The sequence below is a fragment of the Hyperoodon ampullatus genome (assembly GCF_949752795.1).
Source record: "Hyperoodon ampullatus genome assembly, chromosome: 9".
Classification (NCBI taxonomy): Eukaryota; Metazoa; Chordata; class Mammalia; order Artiodactyla; family Ziphiidae; genus Hyperoodon; species Hyperoodon ampullatus.
Window position 1 is genome coordinate 76759975 of NC_136922.1, and position 23129 is coordinate 76783103.

General features: G+C 35.3%; 1 protein-coding gene across 1 annotated transcript in view; it reads left to right on the forward strand.

The window, feature by feature from the left end:
* Positions 1-23129, forward strand: part of CFTR (CF transmembrane conductance regulator) — a gene marked incomplete at its 5' end in the record, with an annotated part of 186642 nt that overhangs the window by 50709 nt on the left and 112804 nt on the right. The window contains 4 exons of the mRNA XM_079711019.1: positions 6613-6859; positions 8803-8895; positions 15068-15250; positions 21527-21718. Of these exons, the coding sequence (XP_079567145.1) occupies positions 6613-6859; positions 8803-8895; positions 15068-15250; positions 21527-21718 (715 nt within the window). The remainder of the gene's footprint in view (positions 1-6612; positions 6860-8802; positions 8896-15067; positions 15251-21526; positions 21719-23129) is intronic.

The window sequence follows — 23129 nt, forward strand, 5'->3', positions numbered from 1 at the left end:
AATGTCCATCTAGGTCTTCTGCCCATTTTTGGATTGGGTTGTTTGTTTTTTTAATATTGAGCTGCATGAGCTGTTTATATATTTTGGAGATTAATCCTTTGTCTGTTGATTCATTTGCAAATATTTTCTCCCATTCTGAGGGTTGTTTTTTTGTCTTGTTTATGGTTTCCTTTGCTGTGCAAAAGCATTTAAGTTTCATTAGGTCCCATTTGTTTATTATTTTTTTTATTTTCATTATCCTAGGAGGTGGATCAAAAAAGATCTTGCTGTGATTTATGTCAAAGAGTGTTCTTCCTATGTTTTCCTCTAAGAGTTTTATAGTGTCCAGTCTTACATTTAGGTCTCTAATCCATTTTGAGTTTATTTTTGTGTATGGTGTTAGGGTGTGTTCTAATTTCATTCCTTTACATGTAGCTGTCCAGTTTTCCCAACACCACTTATTGAAGAGACTGTCTTTTCTCCATTATACATCCTTGCCTCCTTTGCATTAGATTAGTTGACCGTATGTGCATGGGTTTATCTCTGGGCTTTCTATCCTGTTCCATTGATCTGTGTTTCGTTTTTTGTGCCAGTACCATGTTGTCTTGATTACTGTAGCTTTATAGTATAGTCTGAAGTCAAGGAGTCTCATTCCTCCAGCTCCGTTTTTTTCCCTCAAGACTGCTTTGGCTATTCAGGGTCATTTGTGTCTCCATAAAAATTTTAAGACTTTTTGTTCTAATTCCATAAAAAATGCCATTGGTAATTTGATAAGGATTGCATTGAATCTGTAGATTGCTTTGGATAGTATAGTCATTTTCACAATGTTGATTCTTCCAATCCAAGAACATGGTATATCTCTCCATCTGTTGGTATCATCTTTAATTTCTTTCATCAGTGTCTTATAGTTTTCTGCCTACAGGTCTTTTGTCTCCCTAGGTAGGTTTATTCCTAGGTATTTTATTCTTTTTGTTGCAATGGTAAATGGGAGTGTTTCCTTAATTTCTCTTTCAGGTTTTTCATCATTAATGTATAGGAATGCAAGTGATTTCTGTGCATTAATTTTGTATCCTGCATCTTTACCAAATTCATTGATTAGCTCTAAGAGTTTTCAGGTAGCATCTTTAGGATTCTCTATGTATAGTATCATGTCATCTGCAAAGAGTGACAGTTTTACATCTTCTTTTCCAATTTGTATTCCTTTTATTTCTTTTTCTTCTCTGATTGCTGTGGCTAGGGCTTCCAAAACTGTGTTGAATAATAGTGGTGAGAGTGGACAACCTTGTCTTCTTCCTGATCTTAGAGGAAATGCTTTCAGTTTTTCACCATTGAGAATGATGTTTGCTGTGGTTCTGTCATATATGGCCTTTATTATGTTGAGGTAGGTTCTGTCTATGCCCACTTCCTGGAGAATTTTTATCATAAATGGGTGTTGAATTTTGTCAAAAGCTTTTTCTGCATCTATTGAGATGATCATATGTTTTTTATTTTTCAATTTGTTAATACGGTGTACCACATTGATTGATTTGCATATATTGAAGAATCCTTGCATCCCTAGGAAAAATCCCGCTTGATCATGGTGTATGATCCTTTTAATGTGTTGTTGGATTCTGTTTGCTAGTACTTTGTTGAGGATTTTTGCATCTATATTCATCAGTGATATTGGTCTGTAATTTTCTTTTTTTGTAGTATCTTTGTCTGGTTTTGGTATCAGGGTGATGGTGGCCTCATAGAATGAGTTTGGGAGTGTTCCTTCCTCCATAATTTTTTGGAAGGGTTTCAGAAGGATGGGTGTTAGCTCTTCTCTAAATGTTTGATAGAATTCACCTGTGAAGGCATCTGGTCCTGGACTTTTGTTTGTTGGAAGATTTTTAATCACAGTTTCAATTTCATTAGTTGTGATTGGTCTGTTCATATTTTCTATTTCTTCCTGGTTCAGTCTTGGAAGGTTATACCTTTCTAAGAATTTGTCCATTTCTTCCAGGTTGTCCATTTTATTGGCATAGAGTTGCTTGTAGTAGTCTCTTAGGATGCTTTGTATATCTGCAGTGTCTGTTGTAACTTCCCTTTTTCATTTCTAATTTTTTTTGATTTGAGTCCTCTCCCTCTTTTTCTTGATGAGTCTGGCTAATGGTTTATCAATTTTGTTTATCTTCTCAAAGAACCAGCTTTTAGTTTTATTGATCTTTGCTATTATTTTCTTTGTTTCTATTTCATTTATTTCTGCTCTGATCTTTAGATTTCTTCCTTCTGCTAACTTTGGGTTTTGTTTGTTCTTCTTTCTCTAGTTCCTTTAGGTGTAAGGTTAGATTGTTTCTTTGAGATTTTTCTTGTTTCTTGAGGTAGGCTTGTATAGCTATAAACTTCCATCTTAGAACTGCTTTTGCTGCATCCCATAGGTTTTGGATGGTTGTGTTTTCATTGTCATTTGTCTCTAGGTATTGTTTAATTTCCTCTTTGATTTCTTCAGTGACCTCTTGGTTATTTAGTAACATATTGTTTAGCCTGCATGTGTTTGTGGTTTTTACGTTTTTTCCCTGTAATTGATTTCTAACCTCATAGTGTTATGGTCAGAAAAGATGCTTGATACAATTTCAATTTTCTTAACTTTACTGAGGCTTGATTTGTGACCCAAGATGTGATCTATCCTGGAGATTGTTCTGTGCGCACTTGAGAAGTGTAATCTGCTGTTTTGGGGTGGAATGTCCTATAAATATCAATTAAATCTGTCTGGTTTCTTGTGTCCTTTAAAGCTTCTGTTTACTTATTTATTTTCATTTTGGATGATCTGTCCATTGGTGTAAGTGAGGTATTAAAGTCCCCCACTATTACTGTGTTACTGTCGACTTCCTCTTTCATAGCTGTTAGTAGTTGCCTTATGTATTGAGGTGCTCCTATGTTGGGTGCATGTATATTTATAATTGTTATATCTTCTTCTTGGATTGATCCCTTGGTCATTATGTAGTGTCCTGCCTTGTCTCCTGTAACATTCTTTATTTTAAAGTCTATGTTATCTGATATGATGATTGCTACTCCACCTTTCTTTTGATTTCCATTTGCATGGTATATCTTTTTCCATCCTCTCACTTTCAGTCTGTATGTGTCCCTAGGTCTGAAGTGGGTCTCTTGTAGACAGCATATATATGGGTCTTGTTTTTGTATTCTGTCAGCGAGCCTGTGTCTTTTGGTTGGAACATTTAATCCATTCACATTTAAGGTAATTATTGATATGTATGTTCCTCTGACCATTTTCTTAATTGTTTTGAGGTGTTTTTTTTTTTTTTTTTTTTTTTTTTGCGGTACGCAGGCCTCTCGCTGTTGTGGCCTCTCCCATTGCGGAGCAGAGGCTCCGGACGTGCAGGCTCAGCGGCCATGGCTCACAGGCCCAGCCACTCCGCGGCATGTGGGATCTTCCCGGACTGGGGCACGAACCCACGCCCCCTGCATCGGCAGGCGGCCTCTCAACCACTGCGCCACCAGGGAAGCCCTTGAGTTTGTTTTTGTACGTCCTTTTCGTCTCTTGTGTTTCCCACTTAGAGAAGTTCCTTTAGCATTTGCTGTAGAGCTGGTTTGGTGGTGCTGAATTCTCTTAGCTTTTGCTTGTCTGTAAAGCTTTTGATTTCTCCATCGAATCTGAATGATATCCTTGCTGGGTAGAGTAATATTCGTTGTAGTTTCTTCCCTTTCATCACTTAAAGTATATCATGCCAGTGCCTTCTGGCTTGTAGAGTTTCTGCTGAGAAATCAGCTGTTAACCTTATGGGAGTTCCCTTGTATGTTATTTGTCATTTTCCCCTTGCTGCTTTCAATAATTTTTCTTTGTCTTTAATTCTTGCCAGTTTGATTACTGTGTTTCTCCTTTGGTTTATCCTGTATGGGACTGTCTGTGCTTTCTGGACTTGGGTGGCTATTTCCATTCCCATGTTAGGGAAGTTTTCGACTATAATCTCTTCTAATATTTTCTCTGGTCCTTTTTCTCTCTCTTCTCCTTCTGGGACCCCTATAATGCGAATGTGTTGCGTTTAATGTTTTCCAAGAGGTCTCTTAGGCTGTCTTCATTTCTTTTCATTCTTTTTTCTTTATTCTGTTCCACAGCAGTGAATTCCACCATTCTGTCTTCCAGGTCACTTATCCGTTCTTCTGCCTCAGTTATTCTTCTATTGATTCCTTCTAGTGTAGTTTTCATTTCAGTTATTGTATTGTTCATCTCTGTTTGTTTGGTCTTTAGTTTTTCTAGGTGTTTTTTAAACATTTCTTGCATCTTCTCGAGCTTTGCCTCCATTCTTTTTCCGAGGTCCTGGATCATCTTCACTATCATTATTCTGAATTCTTTTTCTGGAAGGTTGCCTATCTCCACTTCATTTAGTTGTTTTTATGCGGTTTTATCTTGTTCCTTCATCTGGTATATAGCTCTCTGCCTTTTCATCTTTTGTATCTTTCTGTGAATGTGGTTTTTGTTCCACAGGCTGCAGGATTGTAGTTCTTCTTGCTTCTGTTGTCTGCCCTCTCAGTTAAAGTTTTAAATATCACAAAATTGATTAGATTGTTGGCAGCAGATTGCTTGCTGAGTTGCAGTTTCTGCTAGTGTTGTAGGGTCTCCTGCAGAGTTGGATGGCGGCTGTGTCTCACCGTGAGGACAAGGATACTGGCAGCAGAAGTTCTGGGAAGTACTCCTTCTCTTATAGATGTTTCTGAGTCCGTTATTCTTATAGTACCACTTCTTTCATTTTCCTCAACTGTTTATAATACACAACAATTTTGACAAATTTATTAACATTTTTGTAAACAGTATTTTCTAGCATTAAAAACATATAAGCCTAGCCAATAGTATTCTTCTATCTGTTGAAGATTAGAGACACACATGTAGATTCTAAGTGCAAGGCCCTGTGCTGTGCTGTCATTTATCTTGACAGCAACTCCACAAGGGAGGTATTATGTTTCTCTGCTGTAGATGTGGATTCTGTAGGATCAGAGGGAAGAGAAACTTCCTTAAGATGGCATAGCTATAACCTGGAGAGCTGAGAGTCACACCCCAGTGAGATTCCCAAATCATAATCTGCCTTCAATACCAAATAATTAAAATAGGTAGGCTAGACCACATTAGACTGGGAGTCACAATGTATATTGGGAACATTGAACTTCGTTTTCTTCATCAGAGTGCTCAGGATTACATTTTTTTCAGACTTAAAAAAAAAGATTTCCTCTGAATTCTACAACTTGAGAATGAGAACTTTTCTAAGTTGTACAAGCATGTGGGACTAAATGCTGGGCACAGCTATTGCTCCTTCCCACCAGCACTCTACTTGTCTGTTTTACCTCTGCTCTTTCCCTTGCAAGAGCTGAATAGGAGGATCACAGGTGACTCTAGTTTTGATGGTCCTGGAAGAGTAGGATGGAGGTTGAAGGCAGCATTGTCTTCTGTTCTCGCCATCCTCTGCACTCCCTGTTTTCTGCTTATTGGTGCATTTAAACCTCTTTTGTGTGTGTTAAAAAAAATTGTTCACATTTGTAGTTCAGACTAAAGGATCAGAAGTATGATTGCAAATAATTATACTGAAAGGAGAGAGACAGGGAGGATGCAGCATCTACTCACTTATAATTTTTCAAGAATTACCTGTAACAGAATCACTTGTATTCTTTTTTTCAAATTATTTATTTATTTTTGGCTGTGTTGGACCCTTGTTGCTGAGCGCGGGCTTTTCTCTGGTTGTGGCGAGCAGGGGCTACTACTCTCTTGCAGTGCGCAGGCTTCTTTTGTTGAGTATGGGCTCTAGGCACATGGGCTTCAGTAGTTGTGGCACATGGGCTCAGTAGTTGTGGCTTGCAGGCTCTAGAGCACAGGCTCAGTAGTTGTGGTGCACAGGCTTAGTTGCTCCGCAACATGTGGGATCTTCCCAGACCAGGGCTTGAACCCGTGTCCCCTGCATTGGCAGGCGGCTTCTTAACTACTGCGCCATCAGGGAAGCCCCATTTGGGTTCTTTTTTAAAATGCAGGTTCTGGAGGCCTACTGCAGACTCAGTCAGTATCTCTGAGTGGTGGGCCTGAAACTCTGCATTTTAACAGGTTTCTCAGGTGATTTTTACTCATGCTAAGGCTTGAGAACCATTCCTCTATGGCTTATGTGTTATTTTCAAGGTTCCCCAAAGCCAAGCTAGAACTTCTAAAATGTTAACAATCCATTAGGGAATCCCAGAATTGTCTTTTTCCTTTATAAGTCTTTCAACATTATTCTCATATCCACACTTAATTATTAAAACACCAACCAACCAACAAACAAAAAATTATCAGTGTCATTAATCTTAAAAATTAATAAAGAAGTGAATAAAGATATAAAAATAATATAATAATTATAGTAATAATTATTAAGATTATTGTAATTTAAAAATAAAATTTACAGGTATTATATGCAAGACACTGGTACATTCATTATGATCCATCTCCCTTTCAGGTAAGGTAACTGAGGCCCAGAGAGGTTAAATAACTTGCGCAAGGTCACACAGCTCATGCAGGGTAGAACGAGGATCAGAACACAGAGAGAAAGATTTGAGAGTCTATGTTCAGATTTTTAATTCCAAGATGCCTGATATTTGAAAAGTAAATAAGCATCCCAAATCTTATTTATTTTTTTATAGAACAGAACTGAAGCTGACCCGGAAGGCAGCCTATGTGAGATACCTCAATAGCTCAGCCTTCTTCTTCTCAGGGTTCTTTGTAGTGTTTTTATCTGTGCTTCCTTATGCACTGCTTAAAGGAATCGGCCTTCGAAAAATATTCACAACCATCTCATTCTGCATCGTTCTGCGCATGGCAGTCACTCGGCAATTCCCCTGGGCTGTACAAACTTGGTATGATTCTCTTGGAGCAATAAACAAAATACAGGTAATGTACCAAAATGGGGCATCATACACAATGAATTTAGAACAGTTTAGAACTTTTCTCATAAGCAAATTCTCTGGAGAGGTATTCTTGGCCTTGGGCCTGTTTGATGCACAGTATTTCCTCTCGATGTCTGTATGTGGTCTAATGAGCCCTTGTAATGAAAGCCTAGTGAAATAAAATGAAGGCCTGTGAAATTCTCTTAAGTCAGAGAAATTGAAGAAAATATTGTTTCTGTATTCTGGAGATTTTTATTCAAGTAATCAATCAGTAGAGAAGTTCTAATGAACTTGGCAAATGTGCAAAATGATGGTGGCAGATTCATCCGGAAGTTATAAGATTTTCCAGCTAACATTAGGAATGTTCACCTTAAACTTTTCCAAGTGTTTTTCTAGACTGTATGATGGATGACAGTGGCATTTTATGACACATTAATTACCTTAAAATCTCAGCAAGGTGATGTAGCTGGTAATTTTGAAGAGAGGTTCTAAAGTCCTCAGGTAATGAGACTCAATTAATGCAAAGCTAACAGAATCAGCACCATAACCTTGGGTGTGGTTTTAATTTTTATAATTAATATACAGTTCAAAATGTTTTATTATACTTGTTTGATATCCATTTAAATATTTAACCCAGAAAATAAATCATTGTGACATAAATTTTAAAAATGAGGGTGAAAGGTGAGTCACTTTTAGGTAGTTCTGCCATTATTTAGCCTAGGCCAGAGTTTGCAAATGGTGACCCATGGACTTAATTTTGGCCCTTGACCTGTTTTATTTGACCTTTACATTAAAAAACAAAACAAAACAAAAAAACCTAAAACAACGCATTTGAATTAGTTGGCAGCATTTAAAAATTGTGTGCTGTCACATATACAACAAATCGTGTCTTCAACCTCTTTTGAAAATTTGAAGTATACAGTAAACTGGGTCCTCTTCCCTCACAAGCTGTGGCAGCTCCCCCCTCAGAGAAGGTCTGCCCTCTCCAGTTCATCACAGTCTCTACTTAGCCACCTTCCTTAGTTTTATCATCTTGAAAATATGTGAGTTTGAGATCTGCAATTTAGACAAATTGGTGAATGTAGCTCAGAACCATGGCAGCTCTTGGACTAGTCTTATTTCTTCTATTAGTCCATCACAGCCATGTGGGAGGTGGTGGGGAGACAGAGAAAGAGAGAGAGAGAGAGAAACAGACATAAAGACCCAAAGAGAATGCATCAGGGAAACAGATTCACTAAACAGGAATACAGACAGAGAAACAGATCTTAAAAACAAAACTGGGAGAAAAAGAGGGAAACCAAAATAGAGATAGTGAGTGAATTGAAGAGGTGAGAAGGGAAAAAGTGAGCAAGGACCAGACTGTTAAAACTACCTCCTATGAAGAAGACTTCAAGATGCACAAACCTAATTCTTCCTCACGCTCCCACCATCTCTAGGAGCACTGTGATTCTGAGTCACTAATAGAGCCCTTCTTTTAGAATCAAGGTTTGATGCCCTAAAATCAGTTATATCAGATCTTCACACCTTTACTTAACCCAGAGAAGTGATGCTAATGATGCCTCTAATAAGGAGGGTGCTATAAAGATGAAGATAGTAGTTTTCTCTCTCTTAATGTTGAATTGAGGCAATTGGTGGGTAATTCAGGTGTGCTTTATAAATTCATCACTAAGGTTAACATGTAATAGTACAAGGATGAATCAGTGGTATGTTAAAAATCTAATGTATAAAAACAGTTTTATAAAATATTACATTTCAAAATGATTAATTCTAGTACTTGGCAAATTAACTTTAGAACACTTATAAAATTATTTTATTAAGAAACAATTTCTAATATAATTCATAAAATCCAAGTACAGAATGCATCACTATTAGAGTGTAAAATAGATGTAATAATGTATTAATGGTATCTTGGTTCTGCAATATGTTTTTGCTCTCTTTTGCAAACAGGATTTCTTACAAAAGCAAGAATATAAGACACTGGAATATAACTTAACAACTACAGAAGTAGTGATGGAGAATGTAACAGCCTTCTGGGAGGAGGTCAGATATTTTTTGTTTTTGTTTGTTCTAAACATTTAAGCTTTGCTTGTTTGTGGTTCTGGTTTTCATCTGAATGGGCAATAAAGTTAGCATGATGATAGAACTTATTTTATAGATTAAGAGGTAGAGGCCCAGGAATATTAAATATGATAGACAAGACTCGTTATTTTTTTCTAAGTCATGTAATTTGTTTCACATAACAAATTAGGAAGTAATACAAAGCTCATAGGTTTTGGAGCCAGATAGAGCTGGGTTTGAATCCTGGTTCTGCCATTTACTATCTGTGTAATCTAGACCAAGTTACTGAACTTTGTGGAGCCTCTTGTTCTTCATCTATAAAATGGGAATATTAATATATACCTTGCAAGTTTGTTGTGAGGATTGACTGAGATAACTTATGGAAAGTATTCAGCATAGTACCATGCACATAATAGTTCCTCACTAAATGCTACCCTCTCTGATCTCAAGTTCCAATCCAATGCAATTTACATGTAACACCGGTCACCATAAAGATGTATGAGAAATAGACCAATGTATTGTTTTCTACTATTTTTACTTATTTTAATTCACTACTAAAAATTCTCTCATATTTCTCATGGTCAGAAAAAATATTATCAATGATTTTTCAGCTTCTAAAGAAGTAATATTTGATTATTGAGAATACCTGTTGAGTTCCTCTTTCCTTATCACTTTTTTATGTTGAGTAAACATAGGAGTTATGAAACCAATGTCCCATTTCTACATATTTCACAATATCTTAAATTGGTTTTATTTACATAAGTAACTTGACCTCAGGGGCTTTACTATACTTCATTATTTTAGACATAGGTAAGAGAATAATTCTTTATCTGCCCAGAAAAATTGTGGAAATGTGTGTGGATCAGATTGATTTTACTTCTTTGATTTTAGAAATTTCAAATGCCTTTCTAGGCATGAAGAAAAATAAGAAGTTTGACAGTACTTACAGACAATTGTTTTTCTAATCTCCATTTCACTCTATTTTCATCTAATAAAATAGGTAACATGCTTGAGCCCTTACAATCTGCCAGGTACTAGATAAGCACTTTATATGTTTTGTCTTATTTCTCATAACATTCCTATGATGAAATCTTAATGTTTCCATTTTGCTGATAAGGGAATGGAAGCTTAGGAAGGTTACAGAACCTGGCTCAGCTCACAGAACAGGCAAGGGCTGAAGTCAGGTTTTGGACCCAAATGTCACAGTCTACAACTCTTTCAGTAAACCTTCCGTCTGGCTGTATCCTCATCCTCCAGACTCTGTCAGCTATCAAATTCTGGACACTCCTTGATGATATTTACCCAGGATAGTGGTGCTTGTTAAATCTCTGCCATCATGTCTGAGACTTCAGCACCCACATGAGAAATCCTTCCAGTACTGTCCTCAGAACTTACATTTTACAAATAGTTCAGAAGCTTCCTTTCATGGTCACATGCTGAGCTTGGTGAGCACCTAGACTTACTCCACTTTGGAAATGTCGCACTCTGGAATCTCCTTAGTTCAGAATTTCCTAACCTTAGCTCTCTCAGTCTCTTCATCCCACCTTTACTGCCTTCCAATTTCATGAAGATTTCTAGGCTCCTTAGTTCTCCCTTTTGGACTACTCCTGGTTTAACCTCCACCAATGACAACACCAGTCACTTCAGTTCTTCTCCCAGCAGCACCCTCAATTCCCTTTTCCTTTCACTGAATCTTTTGCTACAAAACATTCACTTGATATCTTTGACGAAGGAGGTGCTATCTGGGAAAATCATATACTCTAGTCAGTTATAAGTTTTATACAGTTATTGTTTCAACTTCAAATGGGCCTATAAACTTTCTTGGGAAATATTTTCATTTGTATTTAGTTAATTTTCTTTACCATTTCTCTAAAAGCTTTTCCAGATTTTTACCACTTTCCGGGAACTCCCAATCTCTCCCAGGTTCTGCTCACCCCCAGCAGATGGCCTTGACTTCTGTAAGATATAGAGAAAATATATAGATGCTATAAAATATGCAGCGTCATGTATGAATGCTTATAACTTCTTTCTTCACCCTTGGGATTATTTTTTTCTTCTCTTTCTTATCTAAGTGAAAGATGTATGCTTCCTCCTGCCTTTGGCTAAACTGTTATCATCTTGCTTCGTCTTCTCAGGACATGGGGCCAGCAATTAGTCTCTATCTACAAGTTTTAACATCTTTTTTTTCAACTGACTCCTTTTCACATTTAAATATTTTCAAGTTAAAAAAAATTTCTTCTCTGACTTTTGCCCACCCAGCCTCATCCTCCAAGCTTTATCATTCTGCTTCCTTTTGCCATCAAAGCTGTTCTTACTTCGTCATCTTTTATGACTTTTCCCTGCTGCAATCTGGATTCTGCCCTTACCAATACATTAAAACTTTTCTTTTAAAAATACTTATTTAACTTAGCTTTAGTGAACCACTCTTTCCATGTCATCTTATATTCTGACCATGACTTCTAAGTCTTCCCTGCCTGCCTCTTCAATGGTGATGGGCCACTGCGTCTGCACCTAGGCTTCCTTCTGGCATTTCATGCTCTCTGGTGACTCAGGTTCAACTGACATCAATGTGCTGATGACTCGCAAAAGCAAATCTCTAGCCCCAGTTTCTTTCCTGAACTTCATATATTATTTCTAAATTCCCTGCAAGCTCCTCAAGCACCCACATTCATCACTCCTCAAGCTTCATAAACCTGCTCCTTCCAGTGTCTTCTCCACCCGTTTGATGATGTCACCGTTCACCCAGTTACTCAAGAGGCAAGTCCCTGATGAGTTATATATGACTCCTTCCTCACACCACACAAATTGAGTAGGTACAATTTCTATTTATGTATTAGGAAGCTGAGCTTTAGGGAGTTTAAGTAACTAGAACAAGGTTATACAACTGGTTAGGAGAGAGCCAAAAGGTCAGCCTAGGTTTCTCTGCCTCTAATTAAAAAAAATGGACTAATGCTTTACTTGTATACAAAATACTTTCATATATATTACCTCATTTAAAACCCTCAACAACTCAGGAGACTGAAGTTCAGAATGTCATGATTTATTACCCAGCTAGTTGAGAAGATGAGACAGAGACTGAAGTAAAGACAAAGGATATCATAATCCTTCCTCTGACAACCACAGGGGACTTGTAAACATGGAACATGTTCAACTTTACTAGGGATCTAATAAAAATAAGATCAATAGTGAGATTCCATTTTTACCTATAAAACACAAAATACAGAACAAAACAAAACAAAATAAATCCCAAACCAGAAAGCAACAGTGTTGATAATGGTTCCTCAAATCTAGCACTCCCATACCTTAATGGAGGAAAATTTGGAACTACTTTTCAAAAGACTTAGAATTTTTGCTATATCTTTTGCCCTGGAAATCCCACTTGCGGGAATTTATACTTAAAAAAAAAAAGAGAGATTTGCTCCAAGATTTATAGCAAAGTACATGCATCACAGAATTATTAAGTTAAAAAGAAAACCATATAATGTCAAAAATAGAGAACTATTTATAGTTTATCCATACTCTTGTATACTATCCTGCAACTTAAAATTATATTTAAAAGAATGTTTAATGGTATGTGAAAATATTTATGATTTATTGTAAGTCAGAAAAAGCAGGTCACAAACCTTATGTATAATTTTTCCTTAATGTTGTAAAATATATATATGATTTTATATATATATGTAAAGGAGTGGAGGGGTATCATTAAAATGTTAAACATGGTTTCTTTTCAGTGGTAGGATTACAGGTGATTATTTTTTTCTTCTTGCTGCTTTCCTCTGTTTACCAAATTTCCTGAAATAAGTGTTTTATTTCTGTACTCAGAAATTAAAGTTATTAGTAAAAACAACCTTCCATTGGTCCAAGGGCTTACTGGATAAAAGTCCTATTTCTAAGCATGGCACATGAGCCCCTGAATAGCCTGCACTGCCCACCTTACCAAGGATACCCTTTGTCATCTTACCATATACATCTCACCTAGCCACTCACCATTCCTGAGATATATTTTGTTCTTTTAAGCCTAAAATGTTGTGCATGCAGATCCTTCTTCCTGGAACACCTGGACTATTTCTTGCTCTTGTGAAATAACCACTTACATCTTTCATAGCCTAGTATTGTGTCATTTACTTGGTCAAATTCCAGACTGAGTCAGTTGCTTTCTCTAATGCGCTCCTATAGGACTTGGTGTGAATTTTCAGTTGTAGCACTAAACACATTGCAGTATTAATATCTATGCATATGTTATTCTCCTATGTGGGATTTTTAAATTGGTCTTTTTAAAAAATAGTTATTTGTTTATTTGGTTCTGCCGGGTCTTAGTTGCGACACGTGGGATCTTCGGGGATCTTTAGTTGCAGCATGTGGACTCTTAGTTGCAGCAAGTGGGATCTAATTCCCTGACCAGGGATTGAACCCAGGCCCCCTGCATTGGGAGCATGGAGTGTTAACTGCTGGACCACCAGGGAAGTCCCTGAAGTGGTCTTTAATACAGAGGTGATGCTCAAGAAATGTCTATTAGATAAATAAATGAATAAAGGAATAACAGATGCCTTTGTCTCATTTAAAGACTTTTCATTGCCTAAAAGCTTTGCTTTTAGTTATCTGTTAACTGAAAGGGATGTTAGCCATCCATATCATAAGAATTCAAGCAGTGATCTTCAAGCTTAATTGCTTATGTATGCCCTAAAATAGTTCTGAAAAACTATGTATATCTGATACATTTTAAGTTAACTTTTCAACTTAAAAACTAATTTTTCAACATAGGTTTAAGTGGTGGCAAAGAATGTAATTCTTGTCTATTGTATATTGTTTTCATATGTTAAATAATTGTTTTCAAAACTTAGGAGCTGCAGTTTCAGTGCAATTTCATGGGAAATAAATGAATTTATGAAGTCAGGTCTCATTGTCAAGCCAATCAGCTAAATGTGACTTGCTTTATGTCAGGAAAGTGTGACTTGACTTTAAAATGCAGATAATAATTTGTATTAATTTATTAACTCATAAAAATTAAATAATTAATTAATTAATAAGTTAATTAAAATATCTTATTTCTCAATTCATTTCTGAAATCTGATTCTGAGATGATAAGACACATAGATCGCCATCAGTTTGAAACTTGGGTGAAATAAGATGTTACCTCCTTCAGTATTTCTAGCTTTGCTTATATGGGATCACCTTTCAGGAGAAAATCATTCTCTTACGGTCCCCTTGTTTGTATTATTGAGCTTTTTACACTCCAGAAAGTGCAACGTAACTAAACTTAGGGCTGGTGAGAAGGCTGCCTCTTCTGTGTTAAGTGAGGGAAGGACAATTGTGAGCAGGAAGTGGGAAAGAGAAATGACAAACATCAGGCAAATTCTCAGGCAGATTAACTTTAGGAAGGAGTACTTTTGCATGTTGAGGATGTGGGAATACATTCCATTAAAACTGTGTGCACTACCTTCCTCCTGATAATCTGTAGTGCTGTTTACTTTGGTTTGAAGACCACTACCCTAAAGCCTCCCATGTGGCAGTATAGAAGCAGGGCACTTTCAAAAGAGAATTCCTTCTCCCAGCTACTCTTACAAAAATGGAATTCATTCAAATCATATGGCAGTATCATCACATTTGTACTTAATAATAGCTAATTAAAGAATTGCTTTGAGCTTCTCAGAGGAAGGTACTACCAGCATGATAGAGCAGATTTGGGTTATAATTCTACTCAGGCCTACTACTTACGTGACTTTAGTTGCTTAACTTCTTTGAGTCACAGTCTACAGCTTTGAAAGAAGGATTATAAAATCTACCTCATATATTGTTATTCTGCTGAAGATTAAATAATTATGTTTATGTACCCAGCCTATAGGAGAGGATATATATTTATGTGTGTATATATTTACATACACACACATATATATACATGCACACATATATATAGATAGATACCTTTATATATGTAGATAGATATCTTTAATTAAATTTGGTGGTGAGCAACAATCTGAGAAATTGAAATTATTATTATAATTTTCAGATGTTTTGGATCATGTGCTCTAGAAATCATGTGCTAACAATTGTGTGCTATAAAGTATGGGTCATATACCATGTGCTTTTCAAACTAATCATACATAATGCAAATAGCTATTGAAAATATCTGAAAAACATGTTTTTTTTTTTACAGGGATTTGGGAAATTATTTGAGAAAGCAAAAGAAAATAATAACAGTAGAAAAATTTCCAATGGTGATAACAGCCTCTTCTTCAGTAACTTCTCACTTCTCGGTGCTCCTGTCCTGAAAGATATCAGTTTCAACATAGAAAGAGGACAGTTGTTGGCTGTCGCTGGATCTACTGGAGCAGGAAAGGTAGTCTCATTTATACCTCATTATGAAGATCTTAACTTGACATGATTTTCTCCTTTCTTTTTCTAGTTTGTCTGTAATGTAATAAGGTGTTTTGGAGAAATTCTTACATTGGTATTAGGAGAATACTTGGATATAGAGTTCCTTATAATATAAATTCCACTGATAGCATCCTCTAGCCTTTTATTTCTTCCAATTATTTTCAGTGACTTTTTCTTTTATATCTTTATATTTTGGACACTGCTCAGCACAGTGTCATGCACATACAGGATGAGCATTCAATAACTTTATTGAACAAATGAAGCATCCATTTTTACCAGTCTGTGGCACAGACATTTTCTCAGAGCTGGTCCAGGAAAATCATGGCTTAGATTTTACTTCAGTAACTGCATGTAAAAGGTCCCCATTTTGTTGACATTAGAATTTTGGAGAATGGACTCAGACTTGTTTATGATTTATTATGAGGAAAAATTATTGAGTTGGGACAGTTTTTTGAAGGCAATGCATAGGAATGTTAATTTATTCAGTGCTGGTCAGCCTCAACACCCGCCCCCACCCCAACTAATTATAAACCATGGATATTTGGAGATATATCTGACAAAATTTAATAGGTTAGAAAGCTAAAGGGTCAAACTTTATTGTCAGAAGAAGACTTTATAGTGATCTTTAAAGACCTGAGTTATTGTTCAGATAATTATAAACACTTGTCTTTATCTAGGAAATAAATTTAAAGGGCATGAAGGAATAAAATCACGGGTAAGAAAGGGCCTCCTGGCTTTGGAATGGGCTACTAAGGATAATAGGTATTTGCTTTGAAAGTCTATTAAAAATAGGTTCTTCATCCCATTTGACTATAATTTTAGCTTTGATGAAAGAAAAAGAAGGAAGGAAGAAAGGGAGGGAGGGGAGAAGGGAGGGAGGAAGGGAGGGAGGAAGGAAGGAGCAATGCTGCTATAAGATAAAAATGTAAATAAAAATAGAAATACTCCTGAAAGACAGTTATTTATTAATGTCTAATATAGGAAGAACCATATTTTGAAAAATTTAGTCTGAGACGTGGGAAACAAAATGCCACAGAAAACTTCTAGTTATTGAATTTGGTGTTCATAGTGCTAGTGATATACAGTTTGCTTATTTCTCTCTACAGGTACGTTTTCCCACATGAGATACAGGCCTTTCAATAAAGTAGCTATAGTTGTGCATTTTCTTCTTAGAAAAATGTGTTTCTTCTTCAAGTGCTACTTTTTCCTTCTATTTCTTGTATAATATTACTAGCAATTATCACTATTAAAAGAAAATGATACCATAGGAGGAGTTGCTAATAAACAAGTCACAGATGATCTAAACAAGAATGATTGCTTGTGAGCAGACAGTAATAGTATTTCACAGACTTTTTAAAATTAATTTTGTTTAGGTGTTTAAAATTACTTCTTTAAAGGTGTAAACAAATAGCTTTGGGATTCCAGATTACAAGACTTAACCAGCAATTAAATTTCAGGCAACTCTATTAAGAACTGATGAGCAGATAATTGCTGGCTGGAGTTACAGTTGCATCTTCTGGGAAGTAGATATGAAGGAGTCAGATGGAGGCAGTGGCCCCTTAGGAATAATTAAACCCCTCTGAGAAACAACTTGGCAACTCAGTCTAGGAGGATGTCCTTTCATAGTATAGGAATGGACCATTTTATAATCTTATTAGATAAAAGATCTAACTAAAATATAAGATAGAATAATTGAAAATATTCACATTTCAAGATAAATTCTGCACCACACAATTTGGTAATTTGTATATCCAAAGCCTTAAAAAGAATCAAATAACTTGTCAATTCGTATGACTTATCCTAGTATGTTTGCAGAGATTTTATATATTCATCACAACATTGTTTCAGTAGCCCAAAATTGGGGGAAGCCCTAAATATCTAACAATAGGGGGTTGATTAGATAAATTTTGGTGTAGTTATATAATGGCATGTTATTCAGTCAGGCTAAGGGATGTTAAAAAATGACTCTGAAGATACTCTTAAGTGAAGAAAGACAACAGGTTATAAAATAATATGTACATTATGATCTGCATTTTATGAAAGCATATATATGTGTATACTTGTGTCCAGAAGGACATTATGGATCAAGTAGCTATCTCTGAGATTTTGGTTGTATTTTATATCTCTGGAAATCCAGAGATATAAAATACAATAAGGTCAGGTATAAGGATTAGATAAGGAAATGTATAGAAAGCCCTTGATGCAGTACTTGGAAAAAGTACATGCTTAATAAATGGTAGTTGTTTATACTGTTGTTAAAACTTTGTAGAAAAGCAAGAAAATGCAGATAGAACAAAAAATATCAGGGAAAAAATGCACATTATTCCTAATTTCACCTCTTAGGGATAATCGGGTAAACATTCTGAAATATTTTTCTTCTAGACATTTTCCTACATATATGTGTTTATAAAAACCAAAATAGGATTATTCTCTAATACTGTATTACAACCAATTTCACTCAGATAGAAATCAAACACATCACAAAGATTTATCTGCAGAGCACAGTCTTTTGCAATGGCTGCATAGCATTACATGTTTTTGTTGAATATTCAGATTATTGCCAAGTTATTTTTGTATAAATGATGTTGTGATGGCATTCTCTATTATTGGTAAATTGATTGATCTGTATCTTTGTGCATTTCATAATTTTCTAATGATCAGTTTCTAAGACTAGGATTGCAGAGTCAAAGAATTTGCAGATTTTAAAATCTAATTTTTATTGGACTGTTTAATTTTTGAATAAAACACACGTCTTAGTCTCTTGAAAAAAAACAGTAAGGTCAGATTTAATTTTATCACTCTCCCTTGTTATTAATGTCTAGACTGTAGGGGAACCATGTCTTCTTTGTTTTTATATTCCAAGGACTATCATAGTACCTAGCATATAATAGGTGCTTGATATAAATTTATTTAATTAAATGTCTTTGGGAAAATGAATTTGGGGGGGTTCTAATCTACATTCAATGTCTTTCATTTATGAAACTTCCTTGAATTATTTTAATTAAGCAGTATTGGTGTAAGAGTCTACACTCCTGGGTATCCCCAGCTAAAGGTTGGCTTATGGCATCACACCCAGGGTGTGGGGATTTTTAGTTCTTCTGTTGTCTACACAACTGAAGCAGGTCTGTGCCCTTGCTGACAACCCCTGACAGCACATAGTCTCTGTCTTCTGCCCTGGCTGGCCTTGCTCTGGAACTCTTAGCTTGCTCTGCTAATAACTGAGAATCAGATGTGTGGAATGGCTGTTGGCTTCTGTTTTTGCTTACTTTTTAAATAAAATACAAAGTCTGCCAAGTTTTATCAATATTTGGTATTGTATATATATATTATATTCAATGATGTTTACATTTAACTTCACATCTCTCAAAATACCAAAATATTGATAAATGTTTATATTGATAAATATTATATATTTATCTATATAAGTTTATATAGATAAATATTGTTAAATATATATTTAACCTTTGTATTTAATATATACAAACCTATATTTAACCTGTATATTGTGTGCATATATATGTATACATATATATGTATATATACACATATAATATTATATGCCTACACATATGTATATCTATATATTATATATATAGATAGATATGTAATCCATATATAATCAGATCCATTCCATTGTTGGGATTTATAAAGCTGTTCTATATGAAAATAACACTTCTAGTTTTAATTTTTATATAGAAGAATTTTATGTAAAAATAAGGAATTTCGGATATTTTTTCCTTATACAATAAGAATTTTAAAATTTACTGAACTAGATATCACAAAGATGTCTGTCTCTTGTCCCTCCTTTCTTCCTAATATATTTTAGGTGATATTATTGTTTATTAAAATTTAATTACAAATTTAAAATTCTGGAAAATTAAAATGTATAAAAAGTTGAAAATTTTCCCTCTCACTTCTGTTTCTCCTCTGCTTATTTCCACTTTCCACCATTTCTCCCAACCCAGGCAGCTACTCTTGTTAATTTTTTGAATGTATATATATTATATATATCGCTGCATAGTATTTTATTGTTTGGATAGAGGTCTGTAATGTAATGAGTCACCTATCGATTGACATTTGGGTTATTTCCAGTGCTTAGGTAACACAAAAAATGATGCTATGACTAATCTTGCATATATGCCATTTAGCACATCTACAAGTATTTCTGCAAGGTAACTTCCTAGAAATGGTAAAGCATTTGTATATCTGTCAAACTTCCTGAAGGTTGCATCGATTTATTCATGTGCCATACAGTCCATATAAGATTGCAGATTTATTCCCCCACAGCATCCCCAGCAGACGGCATCTAATTTTTGAATTATTTCCAGGTCATTGGGTGAAGTCATATGTCAGTGTTTTTTTCAATTTGCACTTCTCTTATTATGAATAAAGTACAGTATCTTGTCATATGTTTAAAGGCCACTTATATTTTAATTTTTGGTAAAATATCTGTTTGTATACTTTGCACAATTTTCTAATGGGATGTTGGTATTTTTCCTTTTGATTTTAAGATCACTTAAGAGGGAAATTATTCTTTTGAGTGATATAACTTGCAAATATTTACTTCAGTTTGACATTTTTTCCTTTTGTTTTCTGTGCACAAGATTTTTTTTAACGTGATTTAATTTATCTTTTATGGCTTCTGGATTTTGAGTCATAGAAAGGCTTTCTTACTCCATTTTTCTTTCTTTCTTTCTTTCCTTCTTTTTTAATTTGGGCATCCTTCAATGTTTTCTTCAAGTATTTTATGGTCTTATTTTTATATTTATTCTTTGGCCTGTTTGGAGTTCATCATGCATATGGTGTGATATATGGCTACAGTTTTTTTGTTTGACCTCCAGTTGGCTGTTCAGTTGTTCAGCACCATATACTGAATAGTCTATTTTTCTCCACTGATTTTAGATGCTATCTTTATCAAACAATAGTTCTTTTATGCATTTGGATTTGTTTGTGTAGTTTTAATTCTCTTCCATTGGTTTCTATATTTATGTACCAGTAATTCACTGTTTAAAGTTATTGAGCCCTTCTAATTTAATATAATGTATCATATCATTAAATTATTGAGTAAAATACAATATCATTTAGCAATTATATTGAGTAGCTACTTTGTGCCAGGTACCATTCTAGGCCCTGAGGATATAGTAGTGAACAAAACCCACAACATACCCTCTTCCTCAACCCAAGAGGCTCACATTCTAGTGGGAGCTATACATATATATATATGTGTGTATGTGTGTGTGTGTGTGTGTGTGTCGTATGATAGTAAATGCTATGAAGATAAAACAGAAAGGAAGATTGGTGATAGGGGTGTGATTTTAAGCAGTGGAGATAGGGAAGGCCTCATTGAAGGTAACATTTGAGCAAAAACTTGAAGGAGGTGAGAGATTAGGTCATGTGGCTCTCTGGGGAAGTCTTCCAGGTAGGGGGTGGAGCAAACCTGTGAAATGGGACTGTGTCTGTCTAGTTCACACAACAGCAAGGAGGTCAGTGGGGTTGGCACAGTGAGCCATGGAGAGTAGAGCTGTCAGAGAAGTAATGGGAGCCACACCATTACTTGGGACCTTGTAAAAAGGCTCTGAGGGACTTACAAAGGGCCTTGTGAGGAGTTAGGCTTTTGTTCTGAAGACATTAGAAACCTTTGGAGGGTTTTCAGTAGAAAAGTAACATGATCAGACTTACATTTTGACAGGGCCACTTTGAGAATAGATTATAGGAAGACAAGGGCAGAGCAAGGAGATAAGTTAGAAGGCTATTGTATTTATTCTGGCAAGAGATGATATTAGCTTAATCCAGGTAGTAGTGGAAGAAGCCCGCAGATTCTGAACATGTTTCCAAGAAAGGTACAATGGCATTAGATAGATTGAACAAGGCATATGAGAAAATAAATGAGCCGTCAATAAATGTGAGCTGTTACTAATCTTTCCCTGACCTCTTCCAAACCCATCCCAACAATCTGAATTAGGTGCCCCATCTCTGTGAGCCTCTATTGTAGCACTTATCACACTCCGTTGTAATTGTCTCTTTTATTCCTCTTTGTTTTATTCCTCTTTGTATCTTTTGTGCATAGCAGTATACCTAGAACAGGAAGTGCTTAAATGTTTTTGAATTGAATAAATTAATATAGAATCTTTAAAAATTAGAATAGATACTTCTGCTTAGGATGACAGTTGGAGGCACGTGCATCCTGAGAGTGATTTGATCAAGTGATTTAACTTAATAACAATGGGTTTATTTCCAGACTTCACTTCTCATGATGATTATGGGAGAACTGGAGCCTTCAGAGGGTAAAATTAAGCACAGTGGAAGAATTTCATTCTGCTCTCAGTTTTCCTGGATCATGCCTGGCACCATTAAAGATAACATCATCTTTGGTGTTTCCTATGATGAGTATAGATATAGGAGCGTCATCAAAGCATGCCAACTAGAAGAGGTAAGTAATTATGTGAAAAATGTCTGATTATGCATATGAAACCTTCAAACTATATATTTAACTTTTTACTTAGTCAATCTGTATATATTAATCACATTTCCACAGTGGGTAAACTGTGAGTAAATTAATTAATAAAATATATGACCCCTGCTGTAAGAAGCTTGCAGAAACATAAAGAAGTTACAACTTATTTTTAAAATGGTGGTCTGGTTTGGTTACAATAAAAACTCTATGAATGGTAAGAATTTTGTACACTTATTAGTGAGACAGATGTCCTCCATGGACATTTATATAGCATATATTTTTTAAAAGGTACTTCAAAATTACATAAGAGGATTTTAATTATTTTAATAACACCATAGCCTAATGAAAAAAGCATTGACCTCCAGTAGGGAATCAGCGATTAAATTGTGATTATATCTCATCCTTTGGCCTTGAACATGTAACCATACAACCTTTAGTGACTAATTCTCTGAAACAGAGGCAAAATTACGATGAATCACTTCTTAACAATATCGAGGAATGAGCTAATCATCTGGAAATACAGAAAGCATTCCAAGTGAAGTCAGTACATGGATCTTGTACTATTCAATACATAAATTGCATGATAAAGGGTTCAATAATTATCGATGTTAATAGTGGGGAATATATCATTATGAGGTTTATCAGCAGGGAAAATATCACATTATGAGGTTTATCGGTAGTATTGCCTGAATGGTGATCTTGATTCAAAATCACTATCCTTGGTAAATGGTATTTAACATTAGTAGATTCCTTTAAATCAACTTTTATGAAAAAAATTGCAGTGGGATAAAATGAAGCTTAAAATGCAGTGTAAGAAAAATAGAAAAAAGGCTAATTATGGATTAGATAGAAACTGCAGTCCTTACAAAAGAGGGCTACATCCTTGAACAAATGGCTTTTTATGTATATACTGACTCATTCAACAGTAGTTTTTAAAAGCTCCATTCTCTTATTTTTCATACACTCTGAAAGCATAATAAAAATGAAAACTATCCTGAAAAATACTGGATTTACCTTGAAGAAAATATTCTTCATTCCTCAAAAGCTCTTCTTCCAGGGATAGTATTTCACAACCTAGAGGTTGGAACACTCATTAAATTTGTTATAAAGAATCTGTGTGTTTCTAGAGAATACAGATATTTGTCTAGGAGGGGGCTAGGATGTAGGACTGATAGTGAGTGCCCTGCAAGATAAATCATGGACTCTATTTGTTTATTAGTGGCAAGGTGTTGGCAGGTTTCTGGTAGGTTTTATTTTTTGCTTTGAATATATATTTTCCCATAGAAATGGTTTTATAAATAGTGTCTTGATTCCTCCAAGTAAACCTATGAAAGTATATTTAACCCAAATATGGCACAGCTATATTAGTACTAGTAAATTCAGAGGT